The sequence below is a fragment of the Lepidochelys olivacea genome, assembly GCF_965140295.1.
Source record: "Lepidochelys olivacea isolate rLepOli2 genome assembly, chromosome: 6".
NCBI lineage: Eukaryota > Metazoa > Chordata > Testudines > Cheloniidae > Lepidochelys > Lepidochelys olivacea.
The window spans coordinates 111435413-111448883 of record NC_140416.1 but is presented as its reverse complement, the minus strand read 5'-3'; the positions used below and the strand labels follow the sequence as shown (position 1 = coordinate 111448883).

The window sequence follows — 13471 nt, the reverse complement described above, 5'->3', positions numbered from 1 at the left end:
CCTCTTTGAATGCTAAATAACTGCAAAGGGTTCTGCAAAAAGAAAAGAGGACTTGTGGCACCTTAGAGACTAACAAATTTATTTGAGCCTAAGCTTTTGTGAGCTACAGCGATGAAGTGAGCTGTAGCTCATGAAAGCTTATGCTCAAATAAATTTGTTAGTCTCTAAGGTGCCACAAGTACTCCTTTTCTTTTTGTGGATACAGACTAACATGGCTGCTACTCTGAAACCTGTAAAGGGTTCTCTTTGCCCAGAACTGGCTAAACCAGCCTTAATCAGTATGTAGGTGTTGTCAGCAAAAGATACCAAACTTCCAAGAGATACTGGTAAATATAGATAGCCATCCAACCAAGGGGGCTTAATAACTGTATTCAAACCAATTCAGTAGGGACTGACTGGATTATTATGGATGCCACGTAAGGGAAACAACAGTTCTCCCCTTCCCCCAATGTCTCCAAGTCCTGCAGGAGAAAATCTTCTCAGAACAGGTTTTGATGTATATCCTGGCTTGTCCTAGAAAATGAAACCTTGTCAGCCAGTGGTCCATCCTGGCTCTCCTCATCTGGGAGTGTATACAGGCCAAACTGTTCTGATAACTCTATAGGAAGCGTGTTTGAAATGAGAGAGCAACAGCTTGAAAACTTTTCTTTCAGTGGCATCAACCTGGTTGTCAATATGCCTCACTTTAGCATCTGGTTTAGTTCACTGTGGAGAAATCCTTTCAAGTCTACTCTAATTCCTGAAAGGCAATTGATCTAGCTTTGGGGTTACTGCTCCCCCCAGAGGCGGTAGTTTCCTGGCTCACTGTGGAGTTTTTCTCTCTTGTGGTTCAGCAAGGCAGCACTCGCCAAATGTTCAGTAGAATCCTGACACATGGTGTGCAAAGTTTTATCACCATCATAGCATTATTACATATTTTCTACTGGTTTTAAGCCCTGAGTGTCTGAGGTTGTCTCTTTGCAGGCTTTGGTCAATAAGTTCTCTAAGCCAGTTGAATTTTAAAGACGATGAGCTTTTGCCCACTTGGGCCCTAAGGCAGTGGCATCGTTAGGGAGTTTTGCTCTATTCTGTCTGGCTCTGCATGATGCAGTTTTACCCGCATTTTTACACAAGATTTTCATGGCAAACACTGTAAGGATTTAAGAGCCTACTGTGAGTTAGTTTGTGTACTAGTACTGATCAAAGTGTGTGTGAGTGTGTAATATATATGGATAGTGTGTGTGTGTGTGTATACACACCCACACACATGTATAATCACTCTCTATAGCTAGATATATCATGCACTATTATATACAGCTATGTGTGTATATAATTCTTTCATGTGCTGATCTGCTTGCAGAACGTTACAAGTGCTCGTCTTTGTTGGTCTTTAAACTCTGGTACCTTGTCTAGACCAGGAAAATTAGTACCCACTTTTTAACAAAAGTAGAGCTGCATTGTTGCTCCCGAAAGTGTAATCGCATACTATGGCAGGCTGTCATCACACACTTGTAAAAACACAAGAGCCCTATCTGTACTACAGCCTCCATTTTTACAACCCCTCATGAGAAATTACAGGTCCCAGTTTTCCACATAGTAGTCAAGGCTCTAGACGGGACCAAACCATTTTTCACACCGTTACACAAAGCGTGACTGAGAATGGGTGGAACACAGAATACTCCATGACTGAGTTTGTTTTTTGATGAATTATTACCCAATAAAAAAAGGCAAGATTTCATATAGTGCTGATTTATTATTGGTAAGCTCTATATTGCACTCCAAATAGAGTACTGTGTACAGAAAACCAATCCTTTACATACAGAAACCCAGAAATGTTAACTGTAGAACTAGGCTTTACATTTAGAGGGGATGAAAATTGGTTAACTTTTACATTTATTGTAAATTTCCTTTGGTGCTTCTCTAATCTTCTCTCCCAAATAGCACATAACAAGTGAATCAAATAATGAAGAGACCATGGCAGACAGGTATTTACATAACTTTTGTACACAAAAGCCATTCTAGCCCCATTCTACACACAACTCCCGTTGACATTGTACTGAATGTGGAAATTGTTAGCACCATCTGTAGGTCAAAAACTATTGTAAATTCATAGACAAGGTCAGTATGAGAGAAAATAACTATGTGACAATTGTTACTATGTGTATGCCATCAACAGTGTGCTTAGGTGTTTTATAGCCAAGTAGGAGACAAAGTCCAAAGAGCTTGCAATGTAAGGCGCTCATCGGGCAAAGATCGACACACATGCTTAACTTGACATATGAGAAGTCCTGCTGACTTCTGTGGCGTCTACTCAAGTGCATAAAGTTAAGCATGTGCATATGGATTGCAGGATGAAGGCTTCAGGCGCTGTACAGATGTGGGAGGAGGGTGGAAAAGGAATGCAACTGAAATGTGAAATGTACTATTAGTTTCACAATTTGATTTATTTTCTGTTTCTTTTCACTGCGGGAAGGACTGAGATTCTCTGGGATAAAACTGTGTTAAATAAGTGATTCCGGTAGGAATATTTATTTGGTAACAATGTAATATGTTAACTTTATAATTATAATCCCCATAACCATATCTGTAACCATACAAAATAGAGTGGAATCCTCCCCCTCAAAAACAGGAAAGTTGTGAATTCATCTTTTCCATTTTTTTAAATTCTAAATTTTAAAAAATTTCTTCAAAATGTTGAAATGAAGAAGAAAAAACCCCTACCTCTCATGCAAGGACCTTGAAAAAAAAAAAGGTGTTTGAATTTATTTATACCATAGATTAATCATGCAGATGCTGCTTAATGCTAAATGAACATGGACAGTTAACCTGATTCCTAGAAGCTTGTGGCTTTCACAGGCTTGCTTGTTTAATGCACTCTAATTTGTTTGTTTGCTGTAATTTTACTAAAATACTTGAAGGAAAAGTGAATTTCTTTCTGGTGGCCAAATTAACTGCTCTGCTGGCATAAGTGGATGCAACTCCATTGAAACAAATTAGAAGGGCCTTGCTTACACCAGCACTGAATTTGGCCCTGATGTGACTACTAAGAAATCATGAGGACTACTTAGCTCTTTTGGGAGAAAATCAATGGGAGCTTCTCGCAAAGATCACAGGTAAAATACTACCCAAAATTGCACATCCCACTCAGACAGCCTTCCTCTTCCCACCCTGTCGCAGTCACCTGTATTCTTGCTAAATTATTCCTGTGACAAAATTGAAACTGCTCTGTCATGATTTATGAACAGTGAGTGTTGACCTGGCTTTTGGGATGTTTATTGTGTGAATATATTGGTTTAGTTTAGTAGGTGGCTATAAAGAAAACAAGCAGGAAGGGAAGAAGCATGGCTCAGGAGTGTTGTTCAGTGGGCAATGCTCATACTCTTATAGCATCAATATTTTACCTCCTCCCAAGCCAACCTCCAAAACTAGTTTTTTCCAAAGACAAAGCCCAAGAATGTGAGAACAAAGCAACTCTGACAGTTTAGGGAGGGGTGCTCTCTGAGGAGACGAGTCATTGTTTGGGGGAACCAGACTAAGATGCAGGCGTTGGATGGACTGTCTGAAGAAATTAGGGCTGACTAGGTGACCCTGAGGGGATGGTAAGCCTTTGGGTAAGATGGACAAGTGTGGACTGTTTGTTGTCCTAAAATGCTTTTTATCTGCATGCTTTGTTACTATACATAGAATGAACAATATTCCATTTTCACTAAGGCAGTTTTGTCACTAGACACCATTGGCCACAGGCTCCCGAAGGGAAGAACCATAAGTGCGGAACCCAGTCAACCTGCTGGGTACTGAAGCCCAGGTACCAGTCTGAGTGGGAGAACTGTAGATTTCCAGCCTGGGATAGGTAAAGACACGAGGCCTGACACTTGAGGGCATGCATTCAGAAAGACCAAAAAGGGGACAGAGTGCAGCTAGCCCTCCAGCCATGACCATTACAAGGGTGATTGACCCCTAAGCTCTTGTGTATAGATTGTGTGTGTATGTGTGTTTTCTCATTACGAAGGGTCCCATTCATTGCTGACAGTGCAGCTCCACTGAAGTTAATGAACCTCTACATGTTTACGCCAGTGGTGAACACGATTTCAAATGCAGCTTTGCTACACTGCTACAGAAGATTTCCGCAGCCGAATCTGATAAAGGTAGCGGTCCATTCTAAACTGGTAATTGCTGTAGTTAACCAATTTTCACTACACTCCAAGCAAAGTTTTTAGTTAAAGGTAGCCCCTGTTTTAATTCTGAACTTCAATAGTAAATGACCCTTGATCCACTCTAAATAAGCAGTGCAAAATCGGTTTAACCTGAAGACTATTATATATGCTCAGCAAGTTATTGTATATAGGCATGATTGCTAAAAGTAATGATTTTCCACACAGTTCCCACTGCAATCTAATACTGCAATACAGATTGAACAAACATATAGAATTTTAAATTGACAGCTATGTACAAAATTACATGGTACAAGGTTATTATAAAACATAATTCAGAAATAAAACTCTGATTTCTTAACACAAAATACTGCAGGTTCCCAGTTTTAAAGCACAAATTGCATAACTATCTTTTAAACTGAAACAGACTCTAAACATTCTGTAGTTTGAGTCCAAATGCCTTTGAGTGCATGCAGCAGCCAATGAATATTCAGAACCAGAGATTTGCAAAATAACATTAGTTTAAAATATTTTGAATGGATCCCCCTAGAAAAATCTCTTCCTGTTTCTTTAACAAAATAGATACTCTAGGCCCCAGACCTGCAAAGACTCATGCATGTGTCTAACTTTATGCACATCAGAAATTCCACTGAACTCCATAGGACTATTCATGTGCCTAAAGTTAACGTGTGTTTAAGTCTTTGCAGGATCCAGGCCTTAGGACTTGTGTATATGGAGAGTTAGTGTGCAGCAAGCTGGAGTGTAGTGCCCCACCCTGTCACATGCACTAACAGGCAGTGTGGACCCTCTGAATGCCCACTCGAAGTTCTGTAGTGTGCCTTGATCTACTCCCATTTGAAATAGGTAGAATACTGCCCCAAACTGAAACTGGAGTAGATCAAAGTGCAACGTAAAACTTCTAGTGTGTGGTACCAGGGCCCACATGACCAGTTAGTTCGCAGCAGGCCAGTGCATTGTACATTTGAACTCCAACTTGACGCGAACTAACTCTCCATATAGACAAGTCCTTAGTGTTCAAACAGCCAGCTGTTCACTACAATACATTTTCCTTTAATAGATATCCCCTGTCTAAAATGATAGCAAGGGAAAGTATGTTCATCTGAATTGGGTCTTTTATTTGGTCCAACATCAGTTCCAACTGCTGGTACGGCACTAGAATGGGAAGTAACAGATTTCCAATCAGATGCTGATGACAGTGCCTACATTTACCCATAATTCAGTTTTGGAGGCACTGCTGTCTCTAAAATGACTCATGGGGTAAAATGCTGCAGTCATTACCCAGGCCATGCCCTCATTGTCTTCAGTAAGAGTTTGGCCTAGGAAGGGACTGCAGGATTTGACCCCAAGTGAAGTTTATCAGTGGCCTACTCCTATCAGCCCTCGACACATGGAACTCCCATCAGCTTCCACAGAAGTTCTGGGTATGGAGCATTTTCAGCATCAGACCCTGGCAGCATTCACATAAGGCACATTCTGAAGGTGCTTAAGTCTCTTGCATCTGGCGGTTATTTGCTGGATACACAGAATCCCCAAGGAAGGATTAGTGAAAGACCATTTTAGAAGAAACTTTACATCCCAAGATATTACTACAAACATGATCAGTAATGGAATTTCAACACTGTGGAACGTGCTTCCTAGAGCATGGCAGCATTATATGGATTTGTCAGTGTTTCACTGACTCCTTGTTATTTATTCTTCTGCTTTGCTGTGACACCTGTGGGAGAAAACATAAAACAATTACAACAACAAAAATGTTGTGGTCAGGTGTTTGTGTGTGTGTGTGTGGGTATCCTGTACATGATGTACTAGTTGGGAAAACTGGTTTTAAATCCATCAAATAAGCCAGGTGCCCCAATGCACTTTAAAAAAAAAAAGAGGAGAGGAAGAAAAAACAAAAAAACGGTAAAACTATTAATGTATGTACTCTATGAAAACTCAATTTCATTCATGCACTGAGATTCTAACTTTATTTGAAGAGTTTAACCATCTTCTTTGTTCTGGATCTGGTCACTGCTAATAATTCAGCACAGTACTTGAAACAATAACTGTCATGTTCTCCATGCTGAATGCTGGAAATACTAGGTTTTCAGCTATATGCTAGTTTGACACACCAAGCTTATGGACTAATATTGCTTCTTCTGCAGGAGCTGGCAGTTTTGCCATTGACTTGGGCACTGATCTCACAAGTAAATCTGAGGAGACAGACATCCTACTGCCTTCACACAGAGCTGCACGCAGGCATAGGGTTCTTCTAGCACAGAGTAACTTGCATAAATGGGGTTGTAAATGGAGTACAGTGGGGTCTTTAGTTTTAGCATAGTGGTGGTGAAAGATATTCAGCATGGACTTAACTGAATCTTCCCAGTGTGTCAATTTCCAGAAAGAAAACACCAAAATTCCAGTGTCGAGGAATTCTACTTTTGCACAGACTTATTCAGGTGAGTAGTACCATTGAAGACAATGAGGTTACTCATGTGAGTTAGGCACTTCAGGAAGTGTTTGCAGGATTGGAGCCTTAATCTGTAAATGTTAAGGTGCTTTCTAGCTCATTGACCAAACAAAACCTCCTCCAGATCTCATGAATATTTTACAGATATGGACACCATGGCTAAAGATATACACACTCACAAGAGTGAATAATTAGATTATAGTGGCAGATGAGAAAATTTAAGACCATAAGAAGCACTGAATCTGTTGTAGAAGATAACATGGGTTGTTATCCCCCTAGAATTAGAAAACAAAAATGACCCAACATGAAAGTTATCCTAATTTATTTTTTTTTAAGACTGAAGAAATACAGTCCTTTTGGAAAAAAGAGCAGGTCAAGGTGTATATGTAACAGATAATATATAGGTTTCAGAGAAGCAGCCGTGTTAGTCTGTATTCGCAAAAAGAAAAGGAGGGACTTGTGGCACCTTAGAGACTAACCAATTTATTTGAGCATGAGCTTTAGCTGTAGCTCACGAAAGCTTATGCTCAAATAAGTTTGTTAGTCACTAAGGTGCCACAAGTCCCTCCTTTTCTTTTTTAGATAATACATAGTGTGGGACTTTTTTGTTTTACTTTTCTTTGTAACCCTTGATAAACTGAAATCTACTTCCTCCCTGATTTATTTTCTTTTTCCCTCCTCCCTTTTGTGATCACACTGCTTTGTTCAAACAGAAACAAGTGCCAAGCACAGGCACTCATCTTTTACTCTTTGAAGAACAAAATTATACTTCTGGGGATGAGGGGAGAACAAAAGTAGCATCATTTGGCCTTTACAAACAGCTATTTCAATAAAATTGGGGTTAATTCAGGAATCAGGTTCTATGGCTGGTGATATGCAGGTGGTCAGCCTAGATGGCTTTAAAATCTATGGTTCTGTGAAACAAGGTAAATTTGAGCACATCAAAGCCTGTCTTTATTCTACTGCTGTTGCAGACCCACAGCATGCTAAAAGCTGCGAGAGGTTCAGCTCTGATCTTCCAATTGGATTTGGCCAGGGGGGAGCATGGGGAGCTGCCATGACTTCAAGATCCAGCAAAAGGCTTCTAAAAAATGACCATTTCCCAAACGTAAATCCGTTCTCCTCATTCCCTGCAAATTGTGCTTCCTTGGGTTCCAAACTAAAAGGCTGTATTCCGATAGAAAGGAAGGGAGGATGGAAATCCAGCGACTTTTTCCCCAGAAGGTGACAATGACTAATAGCACAACTCATCTCCTCGTTTTACTGGGATTGTTCCCACTCTTTTTTACAGCGAACGTTCATTGCCTAGTGAAGTAACAGTGCTGCTGCTTGTACTGATAGGTGGGAACCATGAATCGGATTTACAGACAGACTGGTGAGGAAAAAGCTGTGGCTAGAGGCTGTAGGGCAACAGAAGTAAAGGGCTTTTCTCATCTACTCTAATTCACACAAGCAAATAATGTTAAGACACCAGATAAAAGACGGAAAGGACAGAATTTCAGTTAGGGGCTCACTGTAGCATGTTCTTCCAATACTTGATCACCAGAGGGCACTGACAGACAGACATTAAGGTGGGACCCTATCATAGCTGGAATTTTAGGACAACCTCAGCTGTGAATTGCCTTTACTTTTACTGCTTTCTTTCAGGACCTTTACAGCTCTCACAGGGCTTGATTCAAAGCCCACTGAAATCAGTGGAAAGACCCACTGATTTTCAACCAATTTTGGATCAGACCCTTAATGTAAATTCTTGTGTGTGGCTTTCTTGTGTATTCCAAGGCCAGTCCAAAAAAAACCTGGATGTGCCTCAGGTCTTGTCTGAGTAGGGATGTTATAAACTCACGTATGGTCATCTTGCTCCAAACATCTTTAATGTTCTTGAAGCTACTCTTCTGACATATGGGGGCTCAGTCCCTGACCTGTGTCTCAAATGTGAATTTTTGCTGCTGCTCCTGTCAATCTTTGGCGACTGGATTTTGAAAGGCAGCACAGCAGCTGCCCGCCTCTTTCAGGTGGGAGGCTGTAGAGAAGGGGTGTGACTGGTGCAGGAGGAGCCATGAGTCAGAACACTAGGATGGTCACTCGCACATGCCCAGAACACCGGATGTTCCGGCACTGCCAGGAACGTCGCATGACTCCGTCCCTCAGCATGGCTTTGTGTGCACCACATGGGAGGGCTCATTCTGAAGAGCACATTGCCCAGATCTCGCTGGTGTGACAGTGCACTAATGCTGGTGGTGGAGGCAGAGAAGCACACTCTTCATTATGGCATCCTCGGTATGATACTGGAGACAACCACATCTGGTTTTGTCTCAGTACCACATGGGGGACAAACAACCCCAAAAGAGGACCAAATGGCCTTCTTACGGAACACATAGCTCTCTGGCTAATCCTTGGCTCCCAAAATGGCTGAGAGAGATTGGTTCCTGTCATGGTAAATTAGAGCAGTCTTCAGGCTACTGATGCAGAAAATACCAAAAAAAAAAAGTCTTAGCAGTGGTTCCCATGGCTTCTATTTCACCACCAGTAGATGACTGGCTAAGAGGAATATTAGTTTCCGGGGATCACTAGGGAGGGATACCCAATATTCTTACATAGCAAGAAACTGCAGACTCTGTAGAATAAATACATTTTGTTCATGAAATCAGATATTCAGAGGGTTCAGATTATTGGTTCATTTAATTATGGCTGCTCATGATTAGAATGCAAAGGAAAACATGTAACTATGCAATTTCAGTACATGTAACTATGCAATTTCCCCCTTGCCCCCTTAATATAAATAAAGGCAAATCTTGGAAAATGAAGATCTTAGTGGGGGTCACCCAAAGCTTTCTTAAAACTGGAATGTAAAATGTCAGGAACATACAATACCCTGATATCAGGTGGGAGGTGCAGGGGCACTTGATAGAGAGTTTCAGAAAAATTGGGTTTACCCATAGCTGCATGGGTGTCTCAGACAAAGCAAAATCAGGCCCCAGTGCTGGGCTATGTTTACACTAGCACTTTTGTTGGTAAAACTTATGTCACTCGGGGTGTGAAAAAATATCCCTTACACTGACAGAAGCGCCGGTGTGGACAGTGCTATGTCAGCGAGAAATGCTTTCCTGCGGGCATAGCTACCGCCGCTCGCTGGGGTGGTGGCTTAATTATATCAACGGGAGAGCTCTCTGGTCAGCGACTACACGGGAGGTCTTACAGCGGCACAGCTATACCGATGCTGCTGTGCCGCTGTAAGCTCTCTAGTGAAGACATGGCCCTGGAAAGATGTACACATGCGCTTAACCGTAAGCAGCTGCATGCTCCATTCACTTCCACGGATTACTCATCAGCCTAATTTTAAGTACATGCACATGTCTTTGAACACCAAGACCTTAGTGCTGACTAGCACATGAAATTTGGATTTCAGTTGGGCTGGTAGTCCTGTATGAGCAGAATTTCTTCCCTGGTCCACTATTCTGCTTAAATAATTCCAATAAACCTGTTAAAACGACTCTGTAATGGATAAGCCCCACCCACAACCGGAAGCCTAGGGGAGGAGCAGTCGCCTCTTTCGAAGGATGAATGTACTGAAGTTACATTTTTACAATTTTTGGAAAAAATAATAATCAGACAAAAGCAAGGCCTCCAGTTATCCTGGTTAAGGTAATTAACACCAGACTTTATGGTCTCTGCTGGGAAAGGTAGATTGGCTGCTGCTGACGTAAAAGACAGACATTTGGGACCTGATCCTGCAGCACTGGGAGTATTGCCACTGACTCCAGTGGGGCAGGATCAAGCCCTTGGACAGCAAAAATCACAAACACATAATCAGATATTAAGGCAAAAAGCTTGGTTGCCGTAATGATTACTGATGGCATCATACAGTGTAAAGTCCCAGTGCTGGGGTTAGTTCACATAAAAGCAATGTTGCGTGTTTACATACCTCACTGTATCACACAACGATTTTTGGTTTTATTATCTCCAGTATCAATGTCAACCTCTGCTTTTAAATAAAAGAGAGACACTAAATATATCTGACCGCTGTGACATAAAGGTAACAACATGGAACGTCATAGGATAGAGACCGTCCTCTTGGAAACATGACTAGTTTATATTTCTTGGGATTAAAAACTATTAGTTTAGTCAATAGCTAAACAGTCTGAAAACTTAAACGATTAAATTGTGCTTGGAGCCTATGGTGGCCACCCAAGGAGTAAAGTGGAGTAAAAGCCCCATCCCCATCCCACTGCACGGGAAACACACCATTTGATCATGTCTCCAGCCATGGAGGTGGGAAGAGCAGGAGTTGCATACCCAATATTCTCTCCCCTTTACTCATGAGGGAGGAGAAGGGGTGGAGAGTTGAAGAGACATGGGTCTACTACTGTCCTTCCCGTCTGGTGACCATTGGAGCTGGCGGGGCACATGTCGGGTTGGGACAGCAATGGGAATACACTGTGTCAGCCCTCTAGAAGATACAGCAGATCTCCCCATAAATCCCAAGTGAGACGGAGAGCTCTGGAGGAATGGTGCCAGAGAGTCCCCCAGTCCTTCCTGGGGCGGCACAGTTACACGTAGTCAGGGCTACATCTAAAAGCTGTCTCTAGCCTTAAGAACGTGATCTTTTGCACAAGCATCAGTGTGATTTTTTTCCCCCTCAAGCTGTGTGCTTGAATATTTAACACTAAGGAAGGGTCACACTGAAATACAACAGAACTTTACACTTCGGTGACACTAATTCTCATGTGCAGAATACTCTTGTAACTGATGTCTTGGGGAAAACCTCATAAAAATTGAGTGATGGGAGTACGGGGAAGAGTTTTAATACACTTATATTAAAGATACATTTATAAATAGTTTATATGGGTTAACAAATGATTAATAGATGTTATAATGAATGGTTAGTCTCTACTATAGTAAATGATTAATCACTGCTTCTAGAGTCCAATGGGCCAGTTAGTTGCATCTAACTTTAATTTACAACTATCTGTAGCACCTTTGACAGATGTGCTTGTCACCATCTGTACTGTACTCCATTCATGTGTGCAACATGTTTCTATTGATCCATTAATCATTAACCCTTTATAAACTATTTATACATGCCCCTAATGGCTAGTGGGGCCAAAGTTTTTGCATTGTTTAACCAGTCTCCGATTTTAAAGGACATCTGCATTAAACAGTGTTTTTCCTGAGGATAGTAAAAGTCCTATTGACCTCACTGGTGCAGGAATGGACCCTAAAAAAGGAAGGAATACTTCTAATTAAAAAATCCTAGAGAGCTGAAGATGTGAACTCCAGTCTCCTGTATTTAGCTAAAGGCTTGCTAATCTCCATATGCTGCACTGAAATGTGTTACCTGACAGGCTTTTGCTGTGTCGTTTCTTCTTTCTCCGTTTCCCAGACCCTCTTTGCCCTTCCTTGTCAGTAAGTGCTTGCGCCGGAGGGACTGTTGCTGAGCAAGAGGAATCAGTCACTGGCTCTTCTGAGAAGGATTTCTCCTGCGAGGTGTCCAGCAAGGAGTCTGCGGCCGGGTCGTCATTTTCTTTCTCTGTCCCCCTTAACTCTGTATGCTGAGAACTCGACTCATTGGTTGGAGTCATTTTAGCACTGCCAGGTGCTAGTTCAGCTCTGGTTTTAGCCTCGTTCCCAACTGCATCACTTGGTTGTGACGTTTGTTCGTTAGACACCAGGCCTCTTTCTAACTGAGTGGGTCCGGATTCACTGTTTTTGTCTCCTGAGAGGGATCCGTTCAATTCCTCTTCTAAACCAGTACAGTTGCCTGAATAGCTGCTTGCAAACTTTATAGTTGTTCCGGGGTTCGATGGCGTGAACACAATGGCGTTGTATTCCACATTCTCTTGAAAGCTACACAAGCCGTTGATCTGCTGAATACTCAGTCCATTGTTGGGCTGATGGGTTCCCTCAACTTCAGTTGAAGCTAAGGCGCTCCTGTCAGTACAGGGCTGTTGTGGCGAACTTCCTCCAGCTCTGTCTTTAGGAAGCACTTCGTCGGAAGCTGGTGTCTCTTTGACAACTCTACCGGTAGCCTTCGCAGTGGCAGCAGCTTCTGAGGCCGGAGTGTTTTCTGTGTGCTGACTGCCATCCTTTCGCTTGGTCTCAGAGGCACTTTCCTTCGCTGCTGCTGTTTCTGACTCATCAACACTCTTTCCTTTAAACGGACAACACAGGATCAGGCACAGTTGTTCAGTCTAGCGTGTGACTGTCAACCAACAACAATGGGTCGTCTGAGTGTAATCTGACCACCTGCAATGGGCCCCGGGCTAACGGCTCAGGGCAAAGGGGCCAATGGATTTATAATGGTCATATGCGATCAGGAGCTTTTTATGTCTCATCCAAAAACTAGCCACTCCCATAGTTCAGTGACCCTAAACATCACATGGGGGCATTTGGTTCAGAACGCAGGCCCCAACACAGCAAAGCACTTCAGCGCATAATTTTGAGTCTGTGCTTAGCTCCCATTGACGTTAATCAGTTTCATTCCCACTGAAGTCAATGGAACTTAGACATGCTGCATAGGAGCCTACCTGAGGGGAGCTAAGGGACAGTGAATTCCCAGCTGGCATCATGGGCCTGATCCTGCTGTTGCAGAAAATAGCTCTGCCTGAGACATGTCTTCAGAACTTCCCCCCATCTGGGTTTCTCCATCCAAGTTGCAACCCAGCCTGGCCCTGCTTTTTAAAGGGATTGCAGAAAGGCTGCAATTTGCACGTTATCTCTTGTGGCAGGCCGGGTGATGGCCTTAAACAAGATTGTTGGCTGGTTTGCCTCTGGGAGTGGAGGCTACCACCTCAAAAGCGGAAAGGAAGCTCACACTGCAAATTTAGAAAATAAGCATCTCTTGGGTAACATTTCCCGAAGTGCCCAAGTCCCT

The 13471-nt window shown here is 42.4% G+C and overlaps 1 protein-coding gene across 2 annotated transcripts in view; it reads right to left on the bottom strand.

Annotated features, from left to right (window-relative positions):
* Positions 1-1712: 1712 nt before the first annotated feature.
* INF2 (inverted formin 2) overlaps positions 1713-13471 on the bottom strand; it is an 81603-nt gene continuing 69844 nt past the window's right edge. Inside the window, exons 21-23 of one of the 2 annotated variants that reach the window (XM_084630186.1) lie at positions 11936-12748; positions 10523-10579; positions 1713-5865 (exon numbers count right to left, since the gene is read on the bottom strand). In XM_084630186.1, the coding sequence (XP_084486312.1) occupies positions 10524-10579; positions 11936-12748 (869 nt within the window). In that variant the 3' untranslated portion in view covers positions 1713-5865; position 10523. The remainder of the gene's footprint in view (positions 5866-10522; positions 10580-11935; positions 12749-13471) is intronic. The other variant, XM_084630187.1, reaches the window with a different exon arrangement.